The sequence below is a fragment of the Denticeps clupeoides genome, chromosome 11 (genome assembly GCF_900700375.1).
Source record: "Denticeps clupeoides chromosome 11, fDenClu1.1, whole genome shotgun sequence".
Classification (NCBI taxonomy): Eukaryota; Metazoa; Chordata; class Actinopteri; order Clupeiformes; family Denticipitidae; genus Denticeps; species Denticeps clupeoides.
The window spans coordinates 17,107,399-17,133,048 of NC_041717.1; the positions used below are offsets into that span (position 1 = coordinate 17,107,399).

General features: G+C 47.0%; 2 protein-coding genes across 5 annotated transcripts in view; one reads left to right on the plus strand and one right to left on the minus strand.

Annotated features, from left to right (window-relative positions):
- Positions 1-12,585, minus strand: part of arl15a (ADP-ribosylation factor-like 15a) — a 73,446-nt gene extending 60,861 nt beyond the window's left edge. The window contains exon 1 of one of the 3 annotated variants that reach the window (XM_028995213.1): positions 12,554-12,585. In XM_028995213.1, coding sequence (XP_028851046.1) covers positions 12,554-12,583 — 30 coding nt within the window. In that variant the 5' untranslated portion in view covers positions 12,584-12,585. Of the gene's footprint in view, positions 1-646; positions 775-10,870; positions 11,080-12,553 lie in introns of those variants that run through there. The other 2 variants (XM_028995212.1, XM_028995214.1) reach the window with 2 other exon arrangements.
- A 2,402-nt stretch (positions 12,586-14,987) lies between these two features.
- Positions 14,988-25,058, plus strand: snx18a (sorting nexin 18a). 2 transcript variants are annotated; one of them, XM_028995211.1, is made up of 2 exons: positions 14,988-16,628; positions 24,401-25,058. In XM_028995211.1, the coding sequence occupies exons 1-2, from the start codon at positions 15,188-15,190 to the stop codon at positions 24,505-24,507; spliced, it is 1,548 nt and encodes a 515-aa protein (XP_028851044.1). In that variant the 5' UTR covers positions 14,988-15,187; the 3' UTR covers positions 24,508-25,058. The 2 variants fall into 2 exon arrangements, with proteins under 2 accessions (XP_028851044.1, XP_028851042.1); XM_028995209.1 differs by lacking the exon at positions 24,401-25,058 and adding an exon at positions 22,832-24,038.
- Positions 25,059-25,650: the final 592 nt, after the last annotated feature.

Here is a 25,650-nt window from a genome sequence, read left to right on the forward strand (position 1 = left end):
AGCATAAATAATCTGTGCATACATTTTTGTTTAACTCTGTATGACATGGAAACCTTGCTGCTGTAATATCATTCCCCTCCAAAAACCTGCCCTTGTCACCTCCACGCGCAAAGTATCTGTATTTTAAATTTGACTATTTTCACATGCACTTCACTTCCGCACTTCGGTGGCTTTGTACCTGAGCCTATTATCCCCATTTTACTGAGAAAAGCGGACTAAACAAGCAGACATTTAAGGGGTCAAGTGACAAACACTGTGAAGCCACAGCTTGAGGAGCATCTGAGCATGTGCATCACTACAACTACGGCCACTAACGCGGCTGAAAAACACAGGCGGCCGTCTCATGTTCACGTTTTTTTTTTTAGGCGACCGGATGGGTCAGGGCAAAGTCACAGAGCCAGACGGTTATAGAGGTGACTCTTCCCTCTTCCCTCTCTCTTTTATTTTTTTTTAAACACCTCTCACACTTTAAATAACCCGAGAGCTGCGACCTCCCATCTAACGCGCTACCAGTGACCTTATGCACGGTAGAGGCGAGATCAAAGAGTGGGAGATGGCCTGGGAAAGCGTCTGGACTCGGGATGGACGAGCTATCTGTCAGAATGGGATTCCCACTGAGGGCCCGAGCTCGGATCGGGTTACGTACCAGTGCCCACATGAAAAGGCCTCCAACGTGTGTCTCCAAGCTTCATAAGCCCTGCATTCGTCTTCAGACACGCGATGCCCTCACCCATCAGAACCAATGGCCGACTTCATCTTTACAGCGGTGTGTTTGTGCTGGTGTTTGTGTGGAGGCATTTCTCTCTGTGTGGCTCTGACTGTGTGTGTGAGTGTGTGTGTGTGTGGAGGTGATCAGGCCATGACAGAAGGGGGAGCTGCTGCTGTAAATCTTGATGTCATTGACAGGAAGGCTGTTGCGGACCATTACCATAAATCTGACAAACGTAATTTGATGGGCGGCTGTATCTGTCTGGCCCAGGGCTGGTCTAGACAGCTATTGAGAAATCCCTACAGTGGGGGAGCCCTTGGCCCCTCCCCCCACCAAACTACCACCATCTGGATATGACAATAAGCAGCTAGCAGTGCGCCTGATCAAAGCGGCCATTTCCAATGCCATTGTGAAGGGTGGACTCCCCTCCGCCACACACACACTGGCACCGGAGTTCCAGCACTAGCGACGGCCAAATCTGCTCATTTGGATTTTTCTACACAAACACTCTGCTTCAAAGTCACTTCCTTATAGAGCCATCAATGGAGCACAGGTTCCCCACCCCCAAAGGAACTTCAGGGAGGTGAATAGGACAGGCTGCCCACAATCAGGGCCCAAATAGGCCTTGAGAGAAGTGGCAGAGGAGCGTCCCCAACAAAAGGGCTGACTACGCTCATCAAGCAGGGTTCAGCCCAGGCCACAAGGAACAGACACTGCCATCTCTGCAGACACCTCCATTCACCCGGATGGGGCCCAAAGAGACTGAAAGGAATATAAAAGGCTGCAATGGAAACGACACACTTCCCACTCTCTCCATGTATACAAAAAGCCCAGGTACCACGTACCCAGACATTCTACTGCATTTCAACTGTTCTGCAAAAAATACCATATTTTTTGTATTGTAGTATGGCCTTTGAAAATCTTATGCTTCCAAGTGCAAATTTAAATATAAAACCCCTCAGCATTATATAATTTTTTTAGGGATGTTAAGATTCAAAATATTTAAATATGTTGTACATATTTAAATTCCACAGCATGTCTACAATAACGGGGGCAAGCACTTAGTGGGTAGTAGATGATAATGCCATATATGTGTCATATACCTTATGCACCTGTGTGCATTGTCCAATGTTGTGGCTGGTTAAGTTTTCAAATTAGCCAAAATGTTTAACTGCTGGCATAAAAAAAAAAACACAACCCATTGCCTGTTTGAGGGAGGATGCCCCATGAAATGTACGGTTCAATTATAAAATGGCCAAATGCCATCTGATGCATGGGTCAGATTAAATCTCAGTGGTCATTCGCGGTCAGAAAGAGGCCTGGCCAAGATAAACGCAGCCCAGCCTAGCACACACTGCCTGCCTCAGTGCGTCACGAGCGCTAGAAGCGCCTGGCCCGGCTGTTTTAGTTGGTAGCAGCCTTCGTAAGGACGTCTAAGGAGGTCTCTCGCCCGCCGTCTCTTTTCATTAATTCCGCTCCACGTAATTGGATGAGAAGGCAGCAGAAGTCGGGGGCAGGACAGGGAGCGGGCGACAGGAGAAATATGATCTGAACAGCAGGTCCTGCAGACGTGCAGTGGGGGAGACGAGGTCCTGCCTTCCCTTACTGTCGCCAAACAATGAGTAAACATTTATCTGTCTGAAGTCTATCCCGAAACAAATTTAATTTCATGACCTTATTAAAAACGTACATGAGGGTTGGAGGGGGTGGTGACTGGGAGGTCACTGGAATGCTTCCATGCACTCTTTTCCTTATTCGCTCTCTCCCTTTCTCCATGCCCTCTGTCCGCAGGCCCGTCTGTATTCCCACAGAGTGCTCTCACCATGCCTGGTGTGTCTTGTCCCATAAGCAGGACAGTGGGATGGCCAGCAGGGGCCAGTTCAAAATATAAATCTTGTAATTGGGATGGCCGATTGGCTCTGCCACATTAGCATAAGGCGGCGAGAACTATGGTTTTCCCTAGACAATGTAGCCAAAAAGATATTTTCCGCACTCATCTGGAGGATCAAAGCTAAGGGGCCTCCTTTTGAAACGAATGTGGGCCTCGGGGGAGGTTGGGGGCCACTCTCCCCTCCCTCAGAGCCATGGAGTGCTCATCTGACTTACATCAGTTATCCTATTTTTTTTTTATTTTTTATGAAGCATCTATTTATCCGAGATGGGCCCAATTTTTAATAAAAACAAATCTTCGGGCCCCTGCGTCTCTCCCCTCATGTGTGGGAAAGTTCCTTACATAAATGAGTTTCCATCGAACGCACCAGCCCCTCCCCAAACAGAGAGAGACAGACAATGGTGGAATATCAGCCCGGCTTTACACATCAGGCGGCAGAGGATACGGTCAACTTTTTCCGTATCCTGTAATCAGTCATAACACTGTTAATTACTTAGACGTCACGAGGGCTCATGTGACACACGGGAGATGAAGAAGAGCCGCTTGGACCGTCTGGATGGACCACTGGTCAAGCCGCAAGAGAGGCGAGAAAAAAAATAATAAATGTAACCGCTTAAAGGGCTCTTAAAAAGGTCTAGACAGGTCTCTCCAGGCCTTTGAGCTCAATAAAATGGAAAAGCTATTAGTGTAAGATGAGTAACGTTCAACCAAAACAGGCAAGAGAGGCGGATGGTTCCGAGGAAGAGGGTCACAGTGACCTCTGGGAATTGTAAAGGAAGACACGAACAGCTCCTGCTCGCGGTACACGACCCGCGTCAATAAAGTGTAAAGAGAACGCTGCTTTTATTCCTTCCGCACAGTGATCCGACTCAGAGGGTGGTGGAAGTCACCGGCGTGGGCCAGGAGAAAGTGGAGACCGGACGGAAGTAGGCTTGTTTGTTTGTCGAGCTCTTCCCCCTCGCCGCAGGTTAAGTAAGGCGAGGACAAATGCCTTCAAAGGTTTCTAAAGAAAGCAGTCACCTTAAACACCTCGCCCAACAGGCCGCACGTCGAGCTGATTCCCATTGGCACAGACCTGCCACAAACAGGAAACTCTTTAATCTGCTCCCTTTCTCCCCTGCAACACAAACCTAATTGTATTTACAGTTTGAAACGGGATCAGATATTATGGCATTTGCCCTCGGCACACCTCACCGCAGCTCAAGCAGATAGCTTTCGCCCTTTCCGGCAGGGACAGTGAGGACACCCGCCTTTCTGAGAATGACAACTGGCTGCCGAGATCAATACAGAGCCTGAGCAATATTGAGTTTGCTGTTAATAGTCTTTCCAGTTTGCCGAGTGAGTACTGCTGGTTCACTGAGAGTTCAATTCTCAATCTTCCCAGGCACCGCACCAGAGACGTTTCTAAGTGTCTGTTCTTGGTGTTATGAGATAATGATACCCATAACAACAAACCCATCAATGTCCCAGACAGACATTAACAGTCTTACATGGCGAGACTGGGCTGCAAAGTGCCAGGAAGCTTCTGAGCCAATGCTCAAATTTGCTCAATGCCCCCAAAACATGAGACTTGTAGACAAAATAATCTGCGTTATTTGTAAAAAAAAAAAAGGCTAAGAAAGTGAAATGCATTGCAGCTCTATCTGTGGATTTACAGAAGGGAGACCATGGCGTATAACTGTAAACAGACCCGTGAATCACCAAGTAATATATACAGTACAGGCCGAAAGTTTGGAAACACCTCCTCATTCAATGGTTTTCTTTATTTTCTTGGCATTCTCTCGATGAGCTTCAAGATGTTGTCACCTGAAATGGTTTTCCAACAGTCTTGAAGGAGTTCCCAGAGGTGTTTAGCACTTGTTGGTCCAGCTCACCCCAAACCATCTGGATTGGGTTCAGGTCCGGTGACTGTGGAGGCCAGGTCTCCACTTTTTGTTAAGTACATAACTCCACATGTGTTCATTCATGGATTTGATAATTAAGTAGGTTGTCCTCTGTGAACCATGTTTTGGTCCATGTTCCCAAATACTAACTGTCATAAAAAATACTGCAAACACAGCAAATAAAGGATTTGTTGCTCAAAAAAATGCCACTGCTGCCATCAACATCACTGGAAATCAGGGAGGGGAGGAGATAAATGCAGTTGTGCTAGCTACAATTCACATTTATATTTAAGTCATTTGGCAGATGCCCTTATCCAGAGCGACTTACAACCTGCTTTCATGTTACCATCCATTAAGTGATCAATTCTGGTCACTAGGACCCCCAACTATGAATACAATCTTTTTATTCACTCTATTGTAGTTTCTATACATAAGTAAGACAATAAGAAGGTTACAAGTTCATCTAAATATTCTCTAAAGAGGAAGGTCTGGAGCCGCCGTTTGAAAATGCTCAGTCAATGCCCAATGCACAACTAAAATTAGCACGCAAGTTTGAGCTAAATAATTCCCTTGATTTTTAGACTGCTATTTTTGCCACCCACTGCCAGCTAATCTTCATGAAAAAATAATATAAATTTTAAATTCAAATTTTAATGTGTGTATGTGTGATCTGTGTATAATTGCATTTTTTTTTTTTATTTTAACTAATAGGTTTAATGAGCACAGTGCCAACCTAACACACTGGGCTAACAGCTAAGTGTTTATATATTTTAAGACACAAACTTTATATCTTTTATATCTTTAAACTTTATATCTCACAGTGACATCTGTCAGGGATATCTGTCAATGTTACATGGAGTGCAAATATCAGCTCATAACACTCTGTACAGCAGAAGTCTACACATTGAGAAGATGTCCAATTAAAGGGTAAATGCTAATTCATACATGGTTGTATATACTATGCACTGTTTAAAAAAGATTCCTGCTTTAAGATTTATTTGTCTGCTAAAGATTGCAACGCATGCAATATATGTGTAAAAGCATTTTAAACACTGCTAATCAATGGGAAGGTAAATTGATGCCATTAGACTGCTAATCCAGGGACATGTTGATGTCAAGCAATTAAAAGTAAAACATGACAAGCAACGGGATTCTGCCCAATGAGAATAAATACCAGTCTCATAATTGGAATACCACTTCACACAAAGGCAGCAGCAGAACAAAACTCTGCGTGTGACCTAAAACGACCACCTAGCCTCCATGGCTCTAGGCTAGCGATTCATTTTAAGCATTGCTTGCAGCAGAGCATGAAGTGACTGAACGTGCATCAGAACGAAACGATTACAATCTTTTTTGCACAAATGAAGGCGGTATGTGCGTGAAAACAAAGGGGATATTTTTGTGCTGCATGTGTGTTTTTGTGCCAGTGACTTGATCCAGACCCTGATCTTAAGAGCTAATCATTGCAACACCCGAACATATGAACTCGGGCCCGGCCTTGCCTTTCTGGGTCACTCTGGCCTCAGTTTTTTTTCCCGTTGAACTGGGCCCAGTGGGTTCCCCGTGACTCAATTAAACCTTCAATCGATGATAAACCGATGCTAATAAACTGGCTTCTGCTCAAGAACGTCAGATTGTGCTGCTCCACATGAAACTGGGTCTACTGTTAAATAAACAATATAGCTATCATGACAACGCAATTAATCAGAAGTAAACAGGAGCACTGTGGGAGACGGTTAAGCGGGTCGCCCTTTTAAGAATTTATAGCTGAACCAATGGGAGAGCCTTTTGTGATGTACCAGCTGAACTTGTGCAACAACCAGATGAACTTCTCGGTTTCCTGTAAGGGTTGCATAATCCTCTCTGCTCTTGCGAGGCAAAGTTACGGAAGAATCCAGCCCCAGCATATCCTTAGATGACCCGGTGTCCTGCCAAACTCTCCACAGCAGACATCAGAGAGGAGTGATCAACAGGGCACACGTTTTCAGACTTCAAGAGCAAACGGCGACTAACGCACGGTTTGTCAAGCTTATCAAACAAACGCTAATAGAGCAGCATGGCACACAAGCCCACATCTGCACTGCAGCTCTGTCTGCTCTCTGGTACGGCGCAAGGCGCTGCGGAGAGCCTTTTCCTCTTTCCCAGGGTTCCTCATTGTACCAGGGGGTCAAGGACATCAATGGAGCTTCATTAAGGGGAGTTAGTGTCAACAGTTAATTATGCAAATGAGTAGAACCCCTTCATGTTGATTCGGCTTCCGCACTGCTGCCCTCAGACTCGTGACCTTAAAAGTTGACCTTTATGAGCACTGAAGTCTGCAGCGGTCAGGGTTCTGGTGCAGTTCCAGCGCAGTCCTTCTACTTTCTACCTGTTTCCTGTCTTTATATACTGTCTTTATGGAAAGATCTTTTTGGGTGCAGCTGAAAGCCCCATTGGCTCACCCCCACTAGCCGGGTGAGAAGCCCACCATCACTCCCCCGCCCCGCAGCAAAACAGACAATTAGGCAAAAATGCATGACATCCAATTCCTGCATTGTTTCAGTAATGACAGCCTTTCAGCTCCGCATTCAGACATATGATGTCTGCGTCGCGTTTCAAAGGCCGCCCGAGCTCTATGAGAATTTCCAATCACCCGGTTCATTTCTGCCGCCTCTTTGTGCTCGCGTTCCTCCCATCCCCGCTCGGTCTGCTGTTGTTTTTGTTGTCCTTGTTTCCCTAGCAAACAGTGAGCCCGCCGTGGCCCACCAGCCCGTCGGCTTGATCCTGGCTGTTGTTTATCCAGCATTTGGCCTCTTTACATCAATGATGTTGTGCCGCAGTACTGACCCTCGCCCCTTAAATGTGTCTTAAGAATGGGAATTAGTACTGGACTAAGCCAGAAATCTTAAATACATGCGTACACAAAGAACTGTAAACTATATAGACTGTATTTTTTTTAATTGCATTCAAAAAGTACAAATGACTATATATTAATCTATGTAAAAAATTACCACTGTTGCAGTGGGCATAACTGCAAGGGGGTCATATATCCATTAAAAGTGTCACAAACCTGTACATAATGTGTGAAAAGAGCTATGAAATGAAACGTCGTCATCTTCTTCTTCCTCTTACATCAAACATCCAACCTCATGTACCCACAGTCAGCCAGAAGGGCAGTAGCCAATCAGAACACCAGCTTTTTGATTTTAAACTCGATTTCAGACCTGTTTAATTATTAATTCTTAGGTAGAAAGGGAACACAACGGAAACGTACGACAGCCCCCACTTCACCCACAGTGGCCCTCATCGCCCCCTGCTTCTCCCCCACTGTCTGGTCAAGGAACACAATAGCCTGCACCGCGAGGGGCCAATCACAGGGAGCCCGGAGTTATTTACACGGCACATTTGCTTTTGGAGCCCTTTTGCTTGTTATTTTATTTTTCTTGACTTTATTCAGAGCCAAAGTTTTCAAAAACAACAATATCTAGAAATGCTTACGTAACTGTAAACGCAAACCACATTTCTGGCCCAGGCGGCCAGCCCACCCATCTCTCTGGGACCAATGCCACAACAGCAGGGGGAACACTTTGCCGACGGGGACGCGGAACACCACCTCATCACACCCCAACAACGTTGCTCCCACTGACCCAACAGAAGTAAGTCCTCCGGGAGGATGGTTCACTCGCTGGAAGTGCACGACTTTACACCTGTGCATCTGCATGTGTCTCTGTGTGTGTGTGTGTGTGTGTGTGTGTGTGTGTGTGTGTGTGTGTGTGAGACTTAACTCTGGAACAAGTTACTGGAGGCAAAATCAATCAATCCATCCATCTTCAACCATGGTTAGAACTCTGTACCAAGCAATCTCTGTGAATCTGACCTCAGGTGTATCAGTGAAGAGGTTTCTAACAAACACCGTCCATTTAAAACCAACGCAACGCTGTCATCTGCTGGTCCAGAGCTGAATTTACTTTACATTGGCGGATTGAAATGCACTGGGCTCTCCTTTCTATCAATTGCATTTCAATACAATGTCATTGCATTTGGTCTGTGCCACAGCTTCAGCTGAGATCACATGGAATACAGGCTTTATGACTGCCACTCTATGTATTATGACAACCATGAATATTTTCTCTTAACCATAAGCAGGAGATCTTTTTTTTTATTATTTATTTGACCACTGTGATGGAAGATGGCGGATCCTTGTTGTTGTTGTTTTTTTCATGGTAAACAGCACCACCTAATGTCATTTACTGGCACTGGCAATACAAAGCAACCACTACAGCAACTAAAACAGACTGTTGAATGTAGAGGTGAACGTAGAGGACTTCTTGTGAAAGGGTTTCTATTAGGCTTGTACTTGCTCAAAAGGCCGTAGACTAGCTTTTGCAAAGATCTGAGCACTACTTTATGCTTGGGTGTCCAACTTCAATTCTCATCAAGATGTTGACCAAAGCCATTATTTAAAGTTTCTGAATTCAATTAAGCTTCTGAATCTAATTTAGTGTCATGTAAAGCATTGAGTTACGGAGTTCTCTATTCGACATGCACCATGAAAGACACAGTAATTTCATTCACATTCCAAATGATGGATTCAAATCTGCCTGTGATTTCGGTCATATTCTGTCCATTGATCTTTTTTTCCCTGGGTCACTTGTTCTAGAGACCATTGCATTGTTGTAAGGAGCACAGACTCATCTACAAACCAGAAGACTGCAAAGTCATAAAATCAAACCCCACTTACCACCATTGTGTCCTGAGCAAAACATTTAACACGGAGTGTCTCCAGGGGGGGACTGTCCCTGTAATTACTGGTTGTAAGTTGCTCTAGATAAGGGTGTCTGATAAATCCCATAAATGTATAGGACCCTATACATTCCTAAAATCTGTTTTAATTTTTCCTAAATTCCATTTTTTTCAATTTTAATTCTTCTGAAATCCATGTTTTCCATTATAAACATATTTATTAATCTAAAACCTATGTGATTATGGAGAGGGTGGGGGAAAATAACATGCACTATGACAGTGTGGCAGTGGTGGCCTAGCAGGTAAGGAAACTGACCCAGTAGCAGCACTAACATCACAGTGTTGACCCGAGGGACTCTTGCCCCTTTTAATGACCCATCTGCGGAGGTGAATAAACATGAGACTCGTGTGCGTCTGGCGCAGGCACGCGCCCAACACGTGCCCAGAGGTTACGACGGAAACCCCAGCTACCAGTTTCCCCCCATTCAACCCTTAATGATGAGTCCTGCTGCATGCGGCACACCACGCTACTTTTTCCGCACCCCGCGGCCTCTGCGAAAAAGGTAACACGAGCAGGACTATTAAACACAGTATCTACCGTCCAACACATTAAATCTAATTTTACACAAAGGAACATTTGTGTTGCAGAGCAATCATTTAAATAATATATGAGGAGCATAGAAACAAGACCAAGACCAATGGCACCAATTCAGTAAAATACTCATTTACATTTGCATTACATTTACAGCATTTATGAGACGTCCTTATCCAGAGCGATTTACAATCAGTAGTTACAGGGACAGTCCCCCCCTGGAGCAACTCAGGGTTAAGTGTCTTGCGCAGGGACACAATGGTAGTAAGCGGGGTTTGAACCTGGGTCTTCTGGTTCATAGGCGAGTGTGTTACCCACGAGGCTACTACCACCCTACTAGGCTACTTCCACCATGTTTCATGTTTAAACATTCATGCGAGCAAATTTGTGAAACACCAAGAATTTCACCTAAATATTGCAGAGCCACGTCCCCTTTTCAGCTTCGATACCTTTTAGCATTTTGCCCAGTTTGGCTGAAGGCTTGGAAGCAAAGTGCCACCTGAACCTGGGAACCATTAGCAACCCAGTCCATTATCAACTGGATGCCATGCTGTAATAACTTCCTGACCTGCTGCCTGTTATGGGCCTGAGTGCCGATTAGCTGTCCCATGCCGTGTCAAATTCTGTCCTAATGTCCCCTCCGGGGCATCACAAGCACAGATGCACGTCCACATATCGGGACCTGGTCCAAAATACGGGGCCTGCTATCAGAGATAACAGTCAACATGCCCACCAAGACTCCATTAAAGGAAAGCACCAGCTCCTAATGAAATTACTCCAGGCGAGCGGACTCCTGGAGACTCAGAATCAGAAAGGTGGAGCTGACGGTCAGGCCGGGGTGAGGTTTGTTGTTCCCCTGTCACCCACACCTGCCGCCACCATGAGTGGCGCTGCAGCTCGGTTTCCCATGAGTCCACAGGTGTTTATCGCACACCAAGCAGCACCGCGGCACATCGGCGTAAAAATCGAGAGACATCTGAGCATGTGACTTATTTACTTTACGTCCAAAAACGGCTATTAAAAAAAAATAAATGAATACAAAGACACAAATGCGCTGTTCCTTTCCCCCTTACCGTGTAAAAGCCAATCCTGCACAGAGCTAGAGACAGATGAATGTGTTCAGACATCGTCCCCGGCAACAGCCCTGCACCACACAAACAAACCACACCAGCCTGATACGCCGAGCACGCTTCCGAATCCAGCGAGCAGCCGGGAATAAACAGACCTCCGTCACCGGCAAGGGAGGAGACTCGTCCAGGCTTCCCCATTCATTAAAAACACATCCCCGACAGGCAGAGCAGGAGAGAGAGAGAGGGATGAGTGGAGATTAGCAGTGGGATCTCCTCCACAAGGATTATGGGATCAGTAGCCACTCTGTGCCAAAATTAAACTATAAATTGGATTAATGGCCATTTCATACCTCTGTGCTTGTTTACAGGAGCATCAGTGTTTGTATTCTGATATCGCAACGTCCCTCTGTATTTCAATTCATACCTGGCGCCTGGTAAAGTGACACAATGTAGGTGTGGCGTAAGGTGCCGAAGATTTGCTCAATACTTTCACAAACTGCAGTGAAACGGGAAAAATCCCCAAACCTACAGCCAGAAACCTGAGCCAAGTTCCAACATCTATGACCTACAGGGTTTAATGATTCTAATGCCGTTGAATACATTTTTATGGCATTTATCAGACGCCGTTATCCAGAACGACGAACAGTCAGAAGTTACAAGGATTGGTTGGTAAGTGGGGTTTGAACCTGTGACTTAGGTTTGAGTGTGTAACCCACAAGGCTGCTACCCCCCTCCTGCAAAGTGACCATAGTCAAAAGGTGTAAATTATCAACAGTAACCCTCTGTAATATTCCATTACTTTCACTGGCAAACGTAATATATTCAGTTGTGTTTTTGCACATCCAGGATCCTGTTCTGGCACTTGATCTAAAGATGATATTTATTTGGATTGAGTTCCTTCCACTGGCCGCTTCCTGCGTCTACGCTGTCTTAGATGCCATCCAGAAAGGCGGGCCTCCAACCCCACACTGCTCCCCACTTACAACTTTGAACTGCTAATTGATTTCATGCTGTCGTGCCACTGAACCACCACAGAATTATCATCACAGAACGGAAGTGGAACAAGACCTTGAAGAAGCGGAACATTCGGTGTCGTGGGCATCGGCCCGGCTGTGCCATGGAAGCAACAATGAAATGCATTTCAATGCAACAATGACGGAGGCTGCGGCGAGTAAAAATAGCCAGTCAACAGGAAAGCAATGAAAGGCGGGTCAGGCCTATAATTGTCTGGGAAAATATCAGCATCTATTCTTAGAAAACTGAACTTCATACACATTCTAATTTCTGTTTTATTCGTAAATCCCAGTCAAAGGTCTGAATCGCATTTTAATGACATATGAATGCCTATCCCTGAAATCGATTAATTAAAAAAGGACAGTGCAATGAACAGGGTTTATAAAACGTATTTATTACATCTGATTGATTTCTGAGTTCATGAATCAAACAGGCTTTTCATCTTACATGTTGCCAGGCAACCGGTGCCTTTCAATGAGCCGCGAGTTTTTTTTTTTTTTTTTTTAGCTTAATGAACGAGATATTTTATCGCGCTGCTCCCGCAAATTTAGTTTGAGGGGATTGGCATGATGTGCATGCCCGCGATTTAGGCATGAACAAAATTGAAATTGAAAAAAAAAAAGGGATGCCTCGATTGGATGAAAACGTGCGGTATTCAAACGAAACACCTACCGCGTTCATGGTCCGAGGCTGTTCCTGCATCTCCTTCCCTGTATCTCCAGACTTTCTGCTTTTCCGCGGAGAGGAAAAGTTGCAAAGAGGGAGTGTGTGTGTGTGTGTGTGTGTGTGTCCGCCCGGATGCTACAGGCTCCTGCATGTCCTGTACTTCACTTTACCATAAATGACAACAAAAAAACCTACAAAAACGGAAAAAAAACTGAGGACACTAAAATCCATGAGCGAAAAACACATAATTAAATTATCGCGCCCAGGCAGTCGCTCGGTGACGTCATCGCTGAATCTTAATGGGACGTGTAATTATTTGATGAGTTGTACATATATACAGTACAGGCACACACCTTCTCATTCAATGTGTTTTCTTTATTTTCAGGACCATTTACATTGGTAGATTCTCACTGAAGGCATCAAAACTACGGATGAACACATGTGGAGTTACGTACTTAACAAAAAGTGGAGACCTGACCTCCACAGTCACCGGACCTGAACCCAATCCAGATGGTTTGGGGTGAGCTGGACCGCAGAGTGAAGGCAAAGGGGCCAACAAGTGCTAAACACCTCTGGGAACTCCTTCAAGACTGTTGGAGAACCATTTCAGGTGACGACCTCTTGGGGTGGCAGTTTTTTGACAACATTGTATATTTAGTGATTTGTGTATAAGCCTAATAATAATATGAAAAACACTATAAAATAATCCTTTCAAGTACAATGCTACCGTAATGAACCAGTTTGCCACTAGCTGTCGCTAGTGTCGCACTAAATAATGAAGCCAAACCAAAGCCTTGTGATACATACAAGGAGAGATGGTCTTGTCCAGTGTTCATTATCTTTACTTTTGCCTGAAAGCTAATAAACTTTAAACAAAAGTATGTAGACGTATAGGTAACATTATAAAAGCAAATTCAGTTTCATGAGCTGCAGTAAGTAAAATATGAAAAATTGCTGTTAACGCTGTTTGCTGTTGCTCTCTTCCAATGAAGAGAATAAATAGGTGTGTGTGTTTGTGCCTCCTCTGGTCAGCATGTGAATCTAATCACCTGGTTCATCACTGTTGTGCCTAAAATAAGGGCAGCCCCCGTCCTGCCCTGCAGGGGAAAAGTTCTGAGTGGCTCTGCGGATTTTAGCCGATGTTGATCTGACCTGAGCCCTGCCATAGCAGCACAGAAGTCATGGCGAGGTGACTGTAGCCCACATGCCAGTCCAGCTTTGGCGGGAGGGACCCTGAAGAATGCACAGAACAGCATAAGCTCTTCGCCCCCGCCCAGGCCTGATGTGGGGAGCATAGACAGTCTGGTTCAGGTGTTTGTGGGTGTTGCTCAGACAGAGCCATGGAGCCAGGATGGACGAGCACGGCAGTATGGCTTCAGTCGGCAGTATGAGATGCCAGGGCATATGCCATGATGGGATTCTGGTGGTCAAGGCTAAAGAGACTCCATGACGGGCCTGTGATTGTGTAAATGTTTACAGCGAGTCAGGTTACAGTTTTGGGAATTACTATAAGTAATGCAATGTTTATTCTTCAATAAATTTATAACATGTAGAAACTAAATGTATTGTTTTATGCAGGATTAATCATATGATCACAACAGTGAGAATTTGGGGGATTTTTCAAAGCTTAGAGACAGAGGTTGAGTTTTAAAGAGGCGTTTCTCAAAAACATGACATGGTTGGTGTGTTAAATTAATTTTGAAACCTGCAAACTTTGCTCCTGTTTAAGATGAACATTTAGAACTCAGTTTAAAACTAAAACTAACACAACGCCTGGCACAAAAAGGCAGCTGATCCTCATTTTTATAATTAACTGCAACCAGTGCATAGCGTTCCAGGCCCGTATTATTACTTTACGGTGATGAAATTACTCACCAAAACGAGAAATAGTGCTTTGCATCTAGGCCCCTCCTCCATTATCACTTTGTCTCGTATGATTGGCTGTCTCAGGGCACGTCATCTGGCCCCTCCCTCAATTGCGGTACCCTGCGCTGATGCTGGCAGAGGTTGCCAGGTTCGCATAGTTTTCACTGTATTATTGTGGTTTGGGGATTTTCCAGTCCTGTGGTTCCTTGTGATCCTAGCTTTATTTCAGGCTTCGAGGGCACCTTATTCTGTTGGGCCCTTGAAAATAATTCCCCTTTGGCCCCTTACTACGACGCCCATATTTCCGCTTGCCCTTGCGAGCTCACATTTTCCGATTGCAGTTTATCTGCGGAACGTTTCTTCTAACGAGGCCTTCAAAAATAATATAACGAAATATAAGGTGTTCGTGTGTGGGTTTATATAGAACCAGCGTTGCTTCATGCTCGGCTGCTTGATTTCCTCGCCACCTGGCAACCGCGACCGTCCGCTGCTGCGAGTGAGGAGGGGGAGGAGCCAAGAGAGGGAGGGAGGGATCCGGGGGGGAGGCCGGGGAGTTCGCTCTTGTTGTGGGACAGCGGCGGCGGCGGCGGGACGGACTCTTCGCTCCGGAGCTGCGGAGGCTGGACGCGTCTTCTGCTTCTCCCTGCAGCGAAGTTGAGGCGGCCGGGCCCTCGCCCGCTCGGCTTTTTACCCGACCGAGGCCGCGGGGTGACGGGGTCGTCGGACCCGCTCCCGATGCAGAGTTAGCCGCTCCTGTTGCGCGTCATCCCGGCCATGGCGCTGAGGGCCCGGGCTCTGTACGACTTCCACTCGGAGAACCCCGGGGAGGTGTCGGTCCGGGAGAACGAGGTGGTGTTGCTGCACACCGACCAGGACATCGAGGGCTGGCTGGAGGGGACCAACAGCCGGGGCGAGAGGGGACTCCTGCCCGCGTCCTACGTGGAGATTCTGAAGAGCGACCCGGCAACATCTGGAGACGGGAACCGCTACGCCAACATTCCCAGCGTTCCCAGCATTCCCAGCGCAGCGTCTGACGCGGTTCCCAGCTTCTCAACTTTCTCCCAACATCCGGGCCAGCACGGGTACCAGCCCAGCCAGGGCAGCGATGAGGACTGGGACGAGGACTGGGACGACGCCTCCACGGTGGCTGATGAGCCTGCTGGGATTGGAGGTCTCCACGACTTTGAAGGAAACGGACCCTCCACCTACCGGGTGTCCACCTCCTCCATGAGCAGGGCTGGCAATGCCCAGCAGGCAAAAAGTTCTGCCACCGTCAGCAGGAACCTCAACCGCTTCTCCACGTTCGTCAAGTCGGGAGGCGAGGCCTTCGTGCTGGGCGAAGCCTCGGGCTTCGTGAAGGACGGGGACAAGATCTACGTGGTGATGGGGCCCTATGGTCCCGAGTGGCAGGAGAACCCGTACCCGTTCGCCTGTACCATCGACGACCCCACCAAACAAACCAAATTCAAGGGCATGAAGAGCTACATCTCCTACAAACTGACGCCCACCCACACCCACACCCAGGTGAACCGGAGGTACAAGCACTTTGACTGGCTCTATGCCCGGCTGGTGGAGAAGTTTCCGGTCATCTCCGTGCCCCACATCCCCGAGAAGCAGGCCACGGGCAGGTTTGAGGAGGACTTCATCTCCAAGCGGAGGAAAGGTCTCATATGGTGGATGAACCACATGACCAGCCACCCGGTGCTGGCGCGTTGTGACGTCTTCCAGCACTTCCTGACCTGCAGCAGCACGGACGAGAAGGCCTGGAAGCAGGGCAAGAGGAAGGCGGAGAAGGACGACATGGTGGGCGCCAACTTCTTCCTGACCATCAGCACGCCGGCCGCCCCGCTCGACCTGCAGGAGGTGGACAGCAAGACGGACGGCTTCAAGGCCTTCACCAAGAGGATGGACGAGAGCGTGCTGCACGTCAACGCCACGCTGAGCGAGTTCGCCCGCAAGCAGATCGCCGGCTTCAAGAAGGAGTACCAGAAGGTGGGACAGTCCTTCAAGGCCCTGAGTCAAGTGTTTGAGCTGGACCAGCAGGCCTACTCCGTTGGCCTGAATCACGCCATCGCCTACACAGGCGACGCCTACGAGGCCATCGGCGAATTCTTCGCCGAGCAGCCCAGACAGGACCTGGACCCGATAATGGACCTGCTAGCGCTCTACCAAGGCCACCTGGCCAACTACCCCGACATCATACACGTTCAGAAAGGTAGGAGTCCCATCATCGCAATGAACGGGAGGACGCCGCACACTCACACATATGCACCCGAGTCACATGGCTAGTGTGTGTGTGTGTGTGTGTGCGGTGGGCGTTTGTTTGCTGTGACTGCTGACCTGTCAGTGAGTGGAAATGATTACAGCGCAGGCGGGTGTGTGGAAAGGGGGATTTAATGAGCGGTCAGCCATTTTCCATTGGAGTGTGAGACACACACACACACACACACACACACACACACACACACTATTTACACACACACACACACACTCTTGACTTGCTTAACCAGCTCCCATTATGTAGAAATTCTCTGTTAAATGTAGGCCTCCTGAATTCGTGTGTGTTAAAGTGGATCACATTGAATATAATTAATCCAAGGTTGCGAGTTTGATTCCCGGCTCGGACCTTGTGTGGGCGGAGTTTGCACGCTCCCCCCGCGTTTCCTACAGTTTAATGTGAAGTGATTGTCACTTGTGATACACAGCACACGGTGCACACAGTGAAATTTGTCCTCTGCATTTAACCCATCACCCTTGGTGAGCAGTGGGCAGCCATGACAGGCACCCGGGGAGCAGTGTGTGGGGACGGTGCTTTGCTCAGTGGCACCTTGGCGGATCGGGATTCGAACCGGCATCCTTCTGATTACGGGGCCGCTTCCTTAACCGCTGGGCCACCACTGCCCCAAAAAACCTCGATCGACGGGGATTCGAACCCCGGTCTCCCGCATGACAAGCGGGTATACTACCACCGTACTAACGAGGAGGTCCGCTCCTCGCGGGCTCTCCGGTTTCCTTCCGCTGTCTAAAGGCATGTATACTGGATGGACTGGCCGTGGGCATGAGTGTGCGAGTGAATGGTGTGTGTGCGCCCTGCGGTTGGCGTCCCGTACCCAGTGACCCGCAGCCCTGAGTGACAGGACGAAGTGGTTAAGGACTTGGGAGAGGGAGAGGGACAATATCTGTGTATACTGCCTGTGTATACTGGGTGGTAGTAACCTAGGGGGATCACACTCGCCTATGGACCAGAAGACCCAGGTTCAAATCCCACTTACTACCATTGTGTCCCTGAGCAAGACACTTAACCCTGAGTTGCTCCAGGGGGGGACTGTCCCTGTAACTACTGATTGTATGTCATTCTGGATAAGGGCGTCTGATAAATGCTGTAAATGTAAATGATACGTGGATGTCCTGTATCAGCATATGTTGTTTGAAAAACTGTGTTTCACCTCCAGAGTGACGCGCAGTCAGTAGTTACTGGGACTGGAGACTTGCTCGAGGACACAGTGGTAGGAGGTGGACTTTGAACCTGTGACTTTGTGGTCATCTGGCTCATAGGTGTCTCACCTACTGGGGATACAACCAAGGGAGGAACAGAAGGCCATTTTCTCCAGACAGCAGTGATCTTAAAACACCTTTAAAAAATTGTTTCTGCAATTTTTTGCAGAAATTTTTTGTTTTTTTATATCATTTCTTATTTTGAGTTTGTCTTCCTCAGTTATGCATGTGTCACTACTTTATTGTACACAGTTGTCCTGTAAAATATCAAGCATTGTTGTATCAATGTTATTGTGAAGTTATTATCACGTTCCAACTCTGACATGATTCTTTTAAGGTCTACTGCTGAATGAAGAGGGAATGTAGGGGTCACTAATCTGTACATTTCGGCCAGTTTGTTCTGTGAAAATGTTATTCGACGGTTGTAAACGTTAAAAAAAACGTTCAGATCAGTGACCACTACATCGTTTTATGAGGAGTAAGAGTGTTTCGGTCACATGTGTAAGTTGTGCAGTGCGTTTGGAGAAGTAAGGTCCCTGGGACCGAAGGACCGGCAGAGGACGAAGCGGTTAAATTCCTGCGCCGGAAACTGCGGAGCGTTTTTTGGGGATGCGTCAGCGCCTGGGATGCGAGACCCCCCCAACCCCCCAGCTCCATCACGAGCTGCGATCCAGCATATGGAGTTTGTTAATGACCACGGTATTATGTTGGTAGACATCCGTTACACCGGCGTGAGGAGATGAAGTTCAGACGCAAAATGGCTGTGATAAAGAATGAATTCCTGTTTGTTTTGTGTGTGTGTGTGTACGTGCTGATTATTTGTGTGTTTGTGTGCCTACTGCTGATATAGGCTTTATTGAGCCCCGAGGCTGCGTCTCTAAAAGCTCTGGAGGAACCAGGAAGTTCATTGCGTACCGGGTGTTCTGATGAAACAGTTCAGGCTCCAGATCTTCTTCGTCCTCCGAGTCCAGTTTCGGCCCCCCTGCAGTAACAAGTAACAATGGTGCACGTGGTCAAACGGCATTTGCTTTAAATTCTTCCATAGCAAATTATTAACATGTCCCTCTTTTCTTTCTTTTTTTTTTTTTATTTAATCAGAAATGACCTTGTTGATAGAATTTTAATAGCTGCACAAACACACACGCACTCACTGCATGGACTTGGACCTGTAGAACACACCTACGTTGTCACCGGGCAGTGGGTGACCCACGCGCTTTCTGATAACCGCGCCGTTTATACAGCAAAGCCCGGCCGAGCGCTCCAGCATTCATCATGTTGTCCTGACGGTGTGAACGGCAGCATCTGCTCGCGACGCACACCGAAAAAGGTGAACACTGGCTGAACGTTCGAAAAACGTTATATTTTAACATTTAGACCAGGTAACGCAGGTTTATTTACATGATGTCAATGCTTATAATATCAGGTGTGACTGATGACTTCGGCTCTTTAACCGGCATTCACTTCCTTTTAGAGCGGGGCTGCATACATAGATTAGCACTAACAGGTGAATGACAGTGATTTTCTCAACAATTTTCTCTTGGACGAGGACCAGATTCATCTGGGTTACCCGGGAAAACCGTTATGGGCATCTCATGGTTGCACATTGGGCCCATGTTCTCTGATCCAGTAAAAGAGCGACAGCGGCTTTAAGTTTATTGCTGGTTTTAAAGGGAAAATGTCTCCCGGTGTGACAAAAAAGTTTTTTTTTTTTATTCATGTACACGTCCATTACTTTCTTGGAGGAGACATGACCCCAGAACCCCAGGATGCACTTGGACGAGGACCAGATTCAGCTGGGTTACCCAGGAAAACCGGGTGAACTGTTATGGTTATGGGCATCTCATGGTTGCACATCGGGCCCATGTTCTCTGATCCAGTAAAAGAGCGACAGCGGCTCAAAGTTTATTGCTGGTTTTAAAGGGAAAATGTCTCCTGGTGTGACAAAACACGTTTTTTACACATGTAAACGGCCGAGTGCAAGGCCATCCACTTCCTTGGTGGAGACATGAACCCAGGATGCATTTTGGGAGATAGAGTAGCGTGATTCTTAGGTTTGATTTCTACATTTCTAAGTTATGAATGAATTTTCTTAACTGTTAAACATGTTAAACATGAAATTGAGTAACCTGCCCTTTTTAACCTGTTTCTCTTACATAGCAGCATTAAACATGGCCTACTGGCAACAATAAGCAATATTTACTGTCAAAAGCACGCTTGGCAGGCCTCTAGCATCAGATATTTTTCTCCGGTGTGGTGGTAAGATTATACGGTTGAATTGAATCGCTTTAATCAACTTATAACCACTGGTGTAATCAACCTCTCCTCCATCTTGGTCTCAGAGCCACTTTGATGGTCCTTTTCTGTTGGTCGCACAACAATGCATCACGAAGGTCAAAGTTCCGCAAAATTAAACCTCGGAGCAGACACTCACTAGCAATAGAAAAATTATTACTTGTGTCTTTACTATATTTTACTAATGAATGATTCTGACTAGTCTCTTGACTTTTAATGATGGACACTGACTAGAAATAGAAATAAGAAAGAAGGAAAGGAAGCTTATGACAAAGATGGTGCTCACTTTATCTCTTTAGAGATGGCGTTAGAAGGACAGTCCAGTTCCAACATTCCAACAACAGACAGTTTTGACCCCAAGACCCCTGGAGACTATAACGATAAATATCACTATTGCAATAAAATATTGTGGTGCCATTTTTAGTTACCTCATCTATCAGATGTTGTATTTTTTTTTTTGTCAGCAAATTCTCCCTGAATATTCTTGACCCCTGGTAAGAAAGACATAAAAGGGGTCACTTCATTCAGTCGTTTCTGATGTCATGGGTGTGAGAGATGTCACTGGGCCTGTGGGGCGTGTCTGGTGTCTGAATCAGTGGCCATGTTTGCTGTACGTGGCAGCAGTGCATTACACCTCATGCTGAGCTGCACATCTCTGCGCGACAGATGGAAAATTACGCCACCGAAAATAGTCCAGAAAGAGGAGAACGTGAATTAAAGAGAAACACTCGGCACATTACACTCATGTTGAACAGGAAGTCACTGTCGTCACTTTTTTGTGAAACTTTTTTGTCCCTTTTTTTGTGGTGGAGACCACAAACTGAGACACAGACTCGACTGTTTTTAGGTCCCATTTCCACCCCGAATCAACATTTTATACACTCATGGGCACATTGCCTCACCTTATGTATTCATAGAGATAGTTGAACGTGGACCATTGGTTCTCCTCTGCTCCTCATAGATTTCAGATGAGATCTGAGGCGTGTGATTTAGCCTGTGTATGTTACTCACTTTCAGTTGTTGCCAGTGGCATCATCCCAGGACATTAGGTGGTGGCGTTTGAGTGTTTTCTAGAAATGATACACGTTAAAGATTTGGGAGAGGTTCGATTGTTGGTCTTCTTTTTCATGTTCAGTTCCAGTAATCTTAGCCGCAGCTCGGACTTCCTGAAACACACCCAGAATCAATTGCAGTAATTGCACTGCTCCTGTACCAGCAGGTGAAAGTGCCCTTGCACTCGACACCACTCACACCTTCTCTTTGGCAAACCGGATATCTGATTTGTCCATCCATCGGCCTGTCCCGTTCTGACACCTTACCTCTGGAACAAAGGACACGGATGTCAAAAAGGGCGGTAGGAGCCCAGTGGGTAACAAGCTTGACTTTGAACCAGAAGACCAAGAAATTCACAGGTCCAAACTCCCATTGTGTCTCTGAGCAAGACACTTAACTTGAGTGTCTCCAGGGGGACTGTCCCTGTAACTACTGTAAGTTGCTCTGATAAATGCTGTAAATGTAAAGTCATCCATTCTTTCTAAATAAGACCCTTCTATCTGAATGAAGGCCCCAGTGCTGGCCGACTTGATTGGGTTTGTAGGGACAGCAGCACATTAACGGGGTCACGCGCGTTGCATAATCAGCCTTATGTAATATTGAAGTTCCTCTGCTGCAGCATGTGTTGGTGAATCAGCCAGACATGAGTGTTTCCATCCACCTCCTCTCCTGCATTCACTGTTTCCACATTTTTGCCAGTTTGGTCTCCATATCGCTGTGTAACGTTCCTTCTTCAGCTCTGCTGCTTATCTACAGCTACAGATTACTGAAAACCATTCGTTGCAACTCCCATTGCCTGAAACCTAACCCCTAAACTGTAGGCCTCTCAATCTGAAAAGTTGACATGCGTGCTGTCAATCACTGTGCACCTTGCAAGAGAAGAAGAAGAAAGAAGAAGAAAGTGAAGTGATTGTCACATGTGATACACAGCACACAGTGCACACAGTGAAATGTGTCCTCTGCATTTAACCCATCACCCTGAATGAGCAGTGGGCAGCCATGACAGGCGCCCGGGGAGCAGTGTGTGGGGACGGTGCTTTGCTCAGTGGCACCTTGGCGGATCGGGATTCGAACCGGCAACCTACTGATTACAGGGCCGCTTCCTTAACCGCTAGGCCACCACTACCCCCATTAGAGGTATTTATTATGCCGTTTAGTTGCCAAGACATTTAAATGCAAAACTGAATACAACTCAAGACTGCAAATTCCTATTAGCAACTGTTGAGGCTTTCTACGTCGGTTCTGCTCAGACAAGTGTTACTTCCCACAGTCTTCATGCTATAAACAAAGGAAGCTGCATGCAGAGGTGTGAGATGTGACTTGCGCAGGCCGACAGGAGCAGAAGATAATACCAGGTCACCACGGCTCTTAACAATTTCATAAAAACCCAGAAGATGGGAGGAGCCTGTAAGCATGATTGACAGCTCTCACACACTCCGCGTACTTCCTCATTCTGGACGATTTAAACCCGCTCCTGTCAATACGTCTCCCTTTCTTCTCCATTTGCCTTCGTTCTCTACTGCGTGCTTAATGCAAAATGGCTGATCGGGCTTTGAACTGTGTGTCCATGTCTCTCAGGTGCCCTGACTAAAGTGAAGGAGAGCCAGAAGCACGTGGAGGAGGGCCGGATGGAGAGCGCACAGGCGGAGGGGGTCCGGGACCGCTGCAACATCATCTCCTTCGCCACGATGGCCGAAATCCAGCACTTCCACCGCATCCGCGTGCGCGACTTCAAGGCGCAGATGCAGCACCACCTGAGAGAGCAGATCGCCTTCTTCCAGAAGATCACGGGCAAACTGGAGGAAGCGCTGCACATGTATGACCAAGCCTAGGACCCCAGGGGCCCTTTGGGCGGCCCTGAGAGTTTGTAGCCCGCACCGTTTCGAGCAATATATATCGGGAGGAGAACAAGTTCTTCCATATTCTCGTGGTCTGTGGAATCACCAGCAGCAGCTGGATAGAACGCCACCCGCGGGGGAGAAGGTGGCCGTATGAAGCCTTGTTCCAACACAGACCTGTTCTAGACAAGTGGTGTTCTAACGATTGAAAAAAAAAAAAAAAACACTCACGTCATCGATCCTACTGCCAATGTGACGTTTCTACAGACTGTTGTGTACCCAGTGTGGTCACTCTGCTGAACGAAAATTCCAGTGAAGGGATGTGTGTGTGTGTGTGTGTGTGTGTGGCCCTTCCGTTGCAGCCATAGGGAGTAAAACACACTCCCCTCAGAATCAACCAACCTCACAGATGTGTGTTTACATCTCCAGCAGAGAGCTGACCGCTCACCGTGCCTTTCCACCCTGTCGCGTTAGAAAAAAAAAAAAAAAAAAACGTTTAAGTACTTTTTACTCTCGTGTTGTTTGAACCGAGCCCAGTCCGCGCTCCTGGGCACTGGCGACGGCGGGGGATGGGCCCTGAAGTGGCCTTTTCCCAGGATTCTTCAGGCGGAGGCCAGCGGGGGGAAACCATCCTCCCACTGAATTACGCCAGCGCTCCCCTGGGGAGGGGATTTAATTTGATCACGGAGCTCGTGGTACAGCCGGAGACAGACTCAGAGACAGACTCTTTTCCTTTAATGGTCACAATTAACTGCAGCTGTGTGTTTGTTGCTAAGTGTGTGTGTGTGTGTGTGTGTGTGTGTGAGTGAGTGCGTTCCTCATGCTGATCTGAAGAGACGGATGACACCCCTCATTCTGATTTGCATTTAAAAAAAAATGTATTCAGTTTTATTTTACCACCACACCTGGTGGAAATTTCAGAATGTACAATAAACACCTTCACCAGAGTGCTTGTCTGTGTGTGTGTGTGTGTGTGTGTGTGTGTGTGTGTGTGTAGCCTGGGTTGCACTTTTAGGTTGTCATTTTCACTCATTATCAGAACAGTCGCTGTTCTGCCCAGCCTGGCCACCAATACTACAGGTCACCACTGCACTGGGGGTCATGACCTTATGTAAGGCTGTTGAGATCAGGGTGTGTGTGTGTGTGTGTGTCCTTGTATTTGTTTGGGGAAGGAAAAAAAAAAAAAGAAAAACTGAAAGAAGGTGAGTAGAATAAAAGCACAGGGTGGGCAAGTTTCAAATCAATAGCTTGAAAAGCAGCAAAAAAAGCAAACAATACAATAACTATTGTCCCTTTTTTTATCCTGCAGTACATTACATTGATGAAAACTCATTCAGACCCCTTCATCGTCTCTTTATCCAAGCAGAAAGGAACGCTGGCCCTTCCTTTTTGTCACTTAAACGTCATCTGCCCTGACATCAGGCAACGTCACCTCTCCATTGTCCTGTTTCTCCACCCAGTTAGACGGGTGAGTGGTGCATCAGCAGGGCATCCACCCGGCGCTGTGGCATGGAGCGGCGACAGATGGTTTTCATGGCCAAGGATGGCGGTGCCGTGGGAACCAGCCCTGCCCCCCAGAGTTGGCACCCGGTCCTGCCCTTGGCACCGGGCGACCCTCTTCAGCGCTGAGGGGCTGATGGAGAGGAACACTCAGCTTCAGCAGGATGGGTCCTGCGGGCCAGCCGCCAGATATGGGTCAACCCGATCCAAGTGCCTTCCGACCCTCATTTTATGCCCAAAAAATGCCAGAATTGGGACAATTCTCAGCCATCATGTCATTGTGCCATCAGGGGTAAAAAGTTGCCAAACAATTTTCTTGCACGACCTGTGATAGTCTGTCTGCTTGGTGGATCTCTGACCCTTCCGGAGTCTCCCCACTCCACATAGCAGCACTGCATCCTCCCATATGAACCATGCTGTGAAAAAATAAAAATAGAATTTGAAGAAACAGAATTTGCAGAAAGTTCAGCGATAACAACATATTCTTTTATTTCAACAATGTCTTTACATTACATTAAAAATGAGAATCTTGAATACTGATGCACTGATTGCTGTATTGTTGGAACTTGAGTTCAACTTATCAGCTTACTTGTGTTGGACAGACAGGGAAATTGTACTCTTGCATGAGTGTTTTTTTATCATTTGCACATTGCACATTTCCTGCCTGGCCTAAAAATGTCTCGATGACCATCAGTAGTTACAGGGACAGTCCCCCTGGAGACGCTCAGGGTTAAGTGTCTTGCTCAGGGACACAATGGTAGTGGGGTTTGAACCTGGGACTTTGTGGTCTTCTGGTTCATTTAGGGGCAGTGGTGACCTAGCGGTTAAGGAAGCGGCCCCGTAATCAGGTTGCCAGTTCGAATCCCACTGAGCAAAGCACCGTCCCCACACACTGCTCCCTGGGCGCCTGTCATGGCTGCCCACTGCTCACCAAGGGTGATGGGTTAAATGCAGAGGACAGATTTCACTGTGTGCACCGTGTGCTGTGCTGCTGTGTATCACATGTGACAATCACTTCACTTTACATAGGCGAGTGTGTCACCCCGCTAGCCTACTACC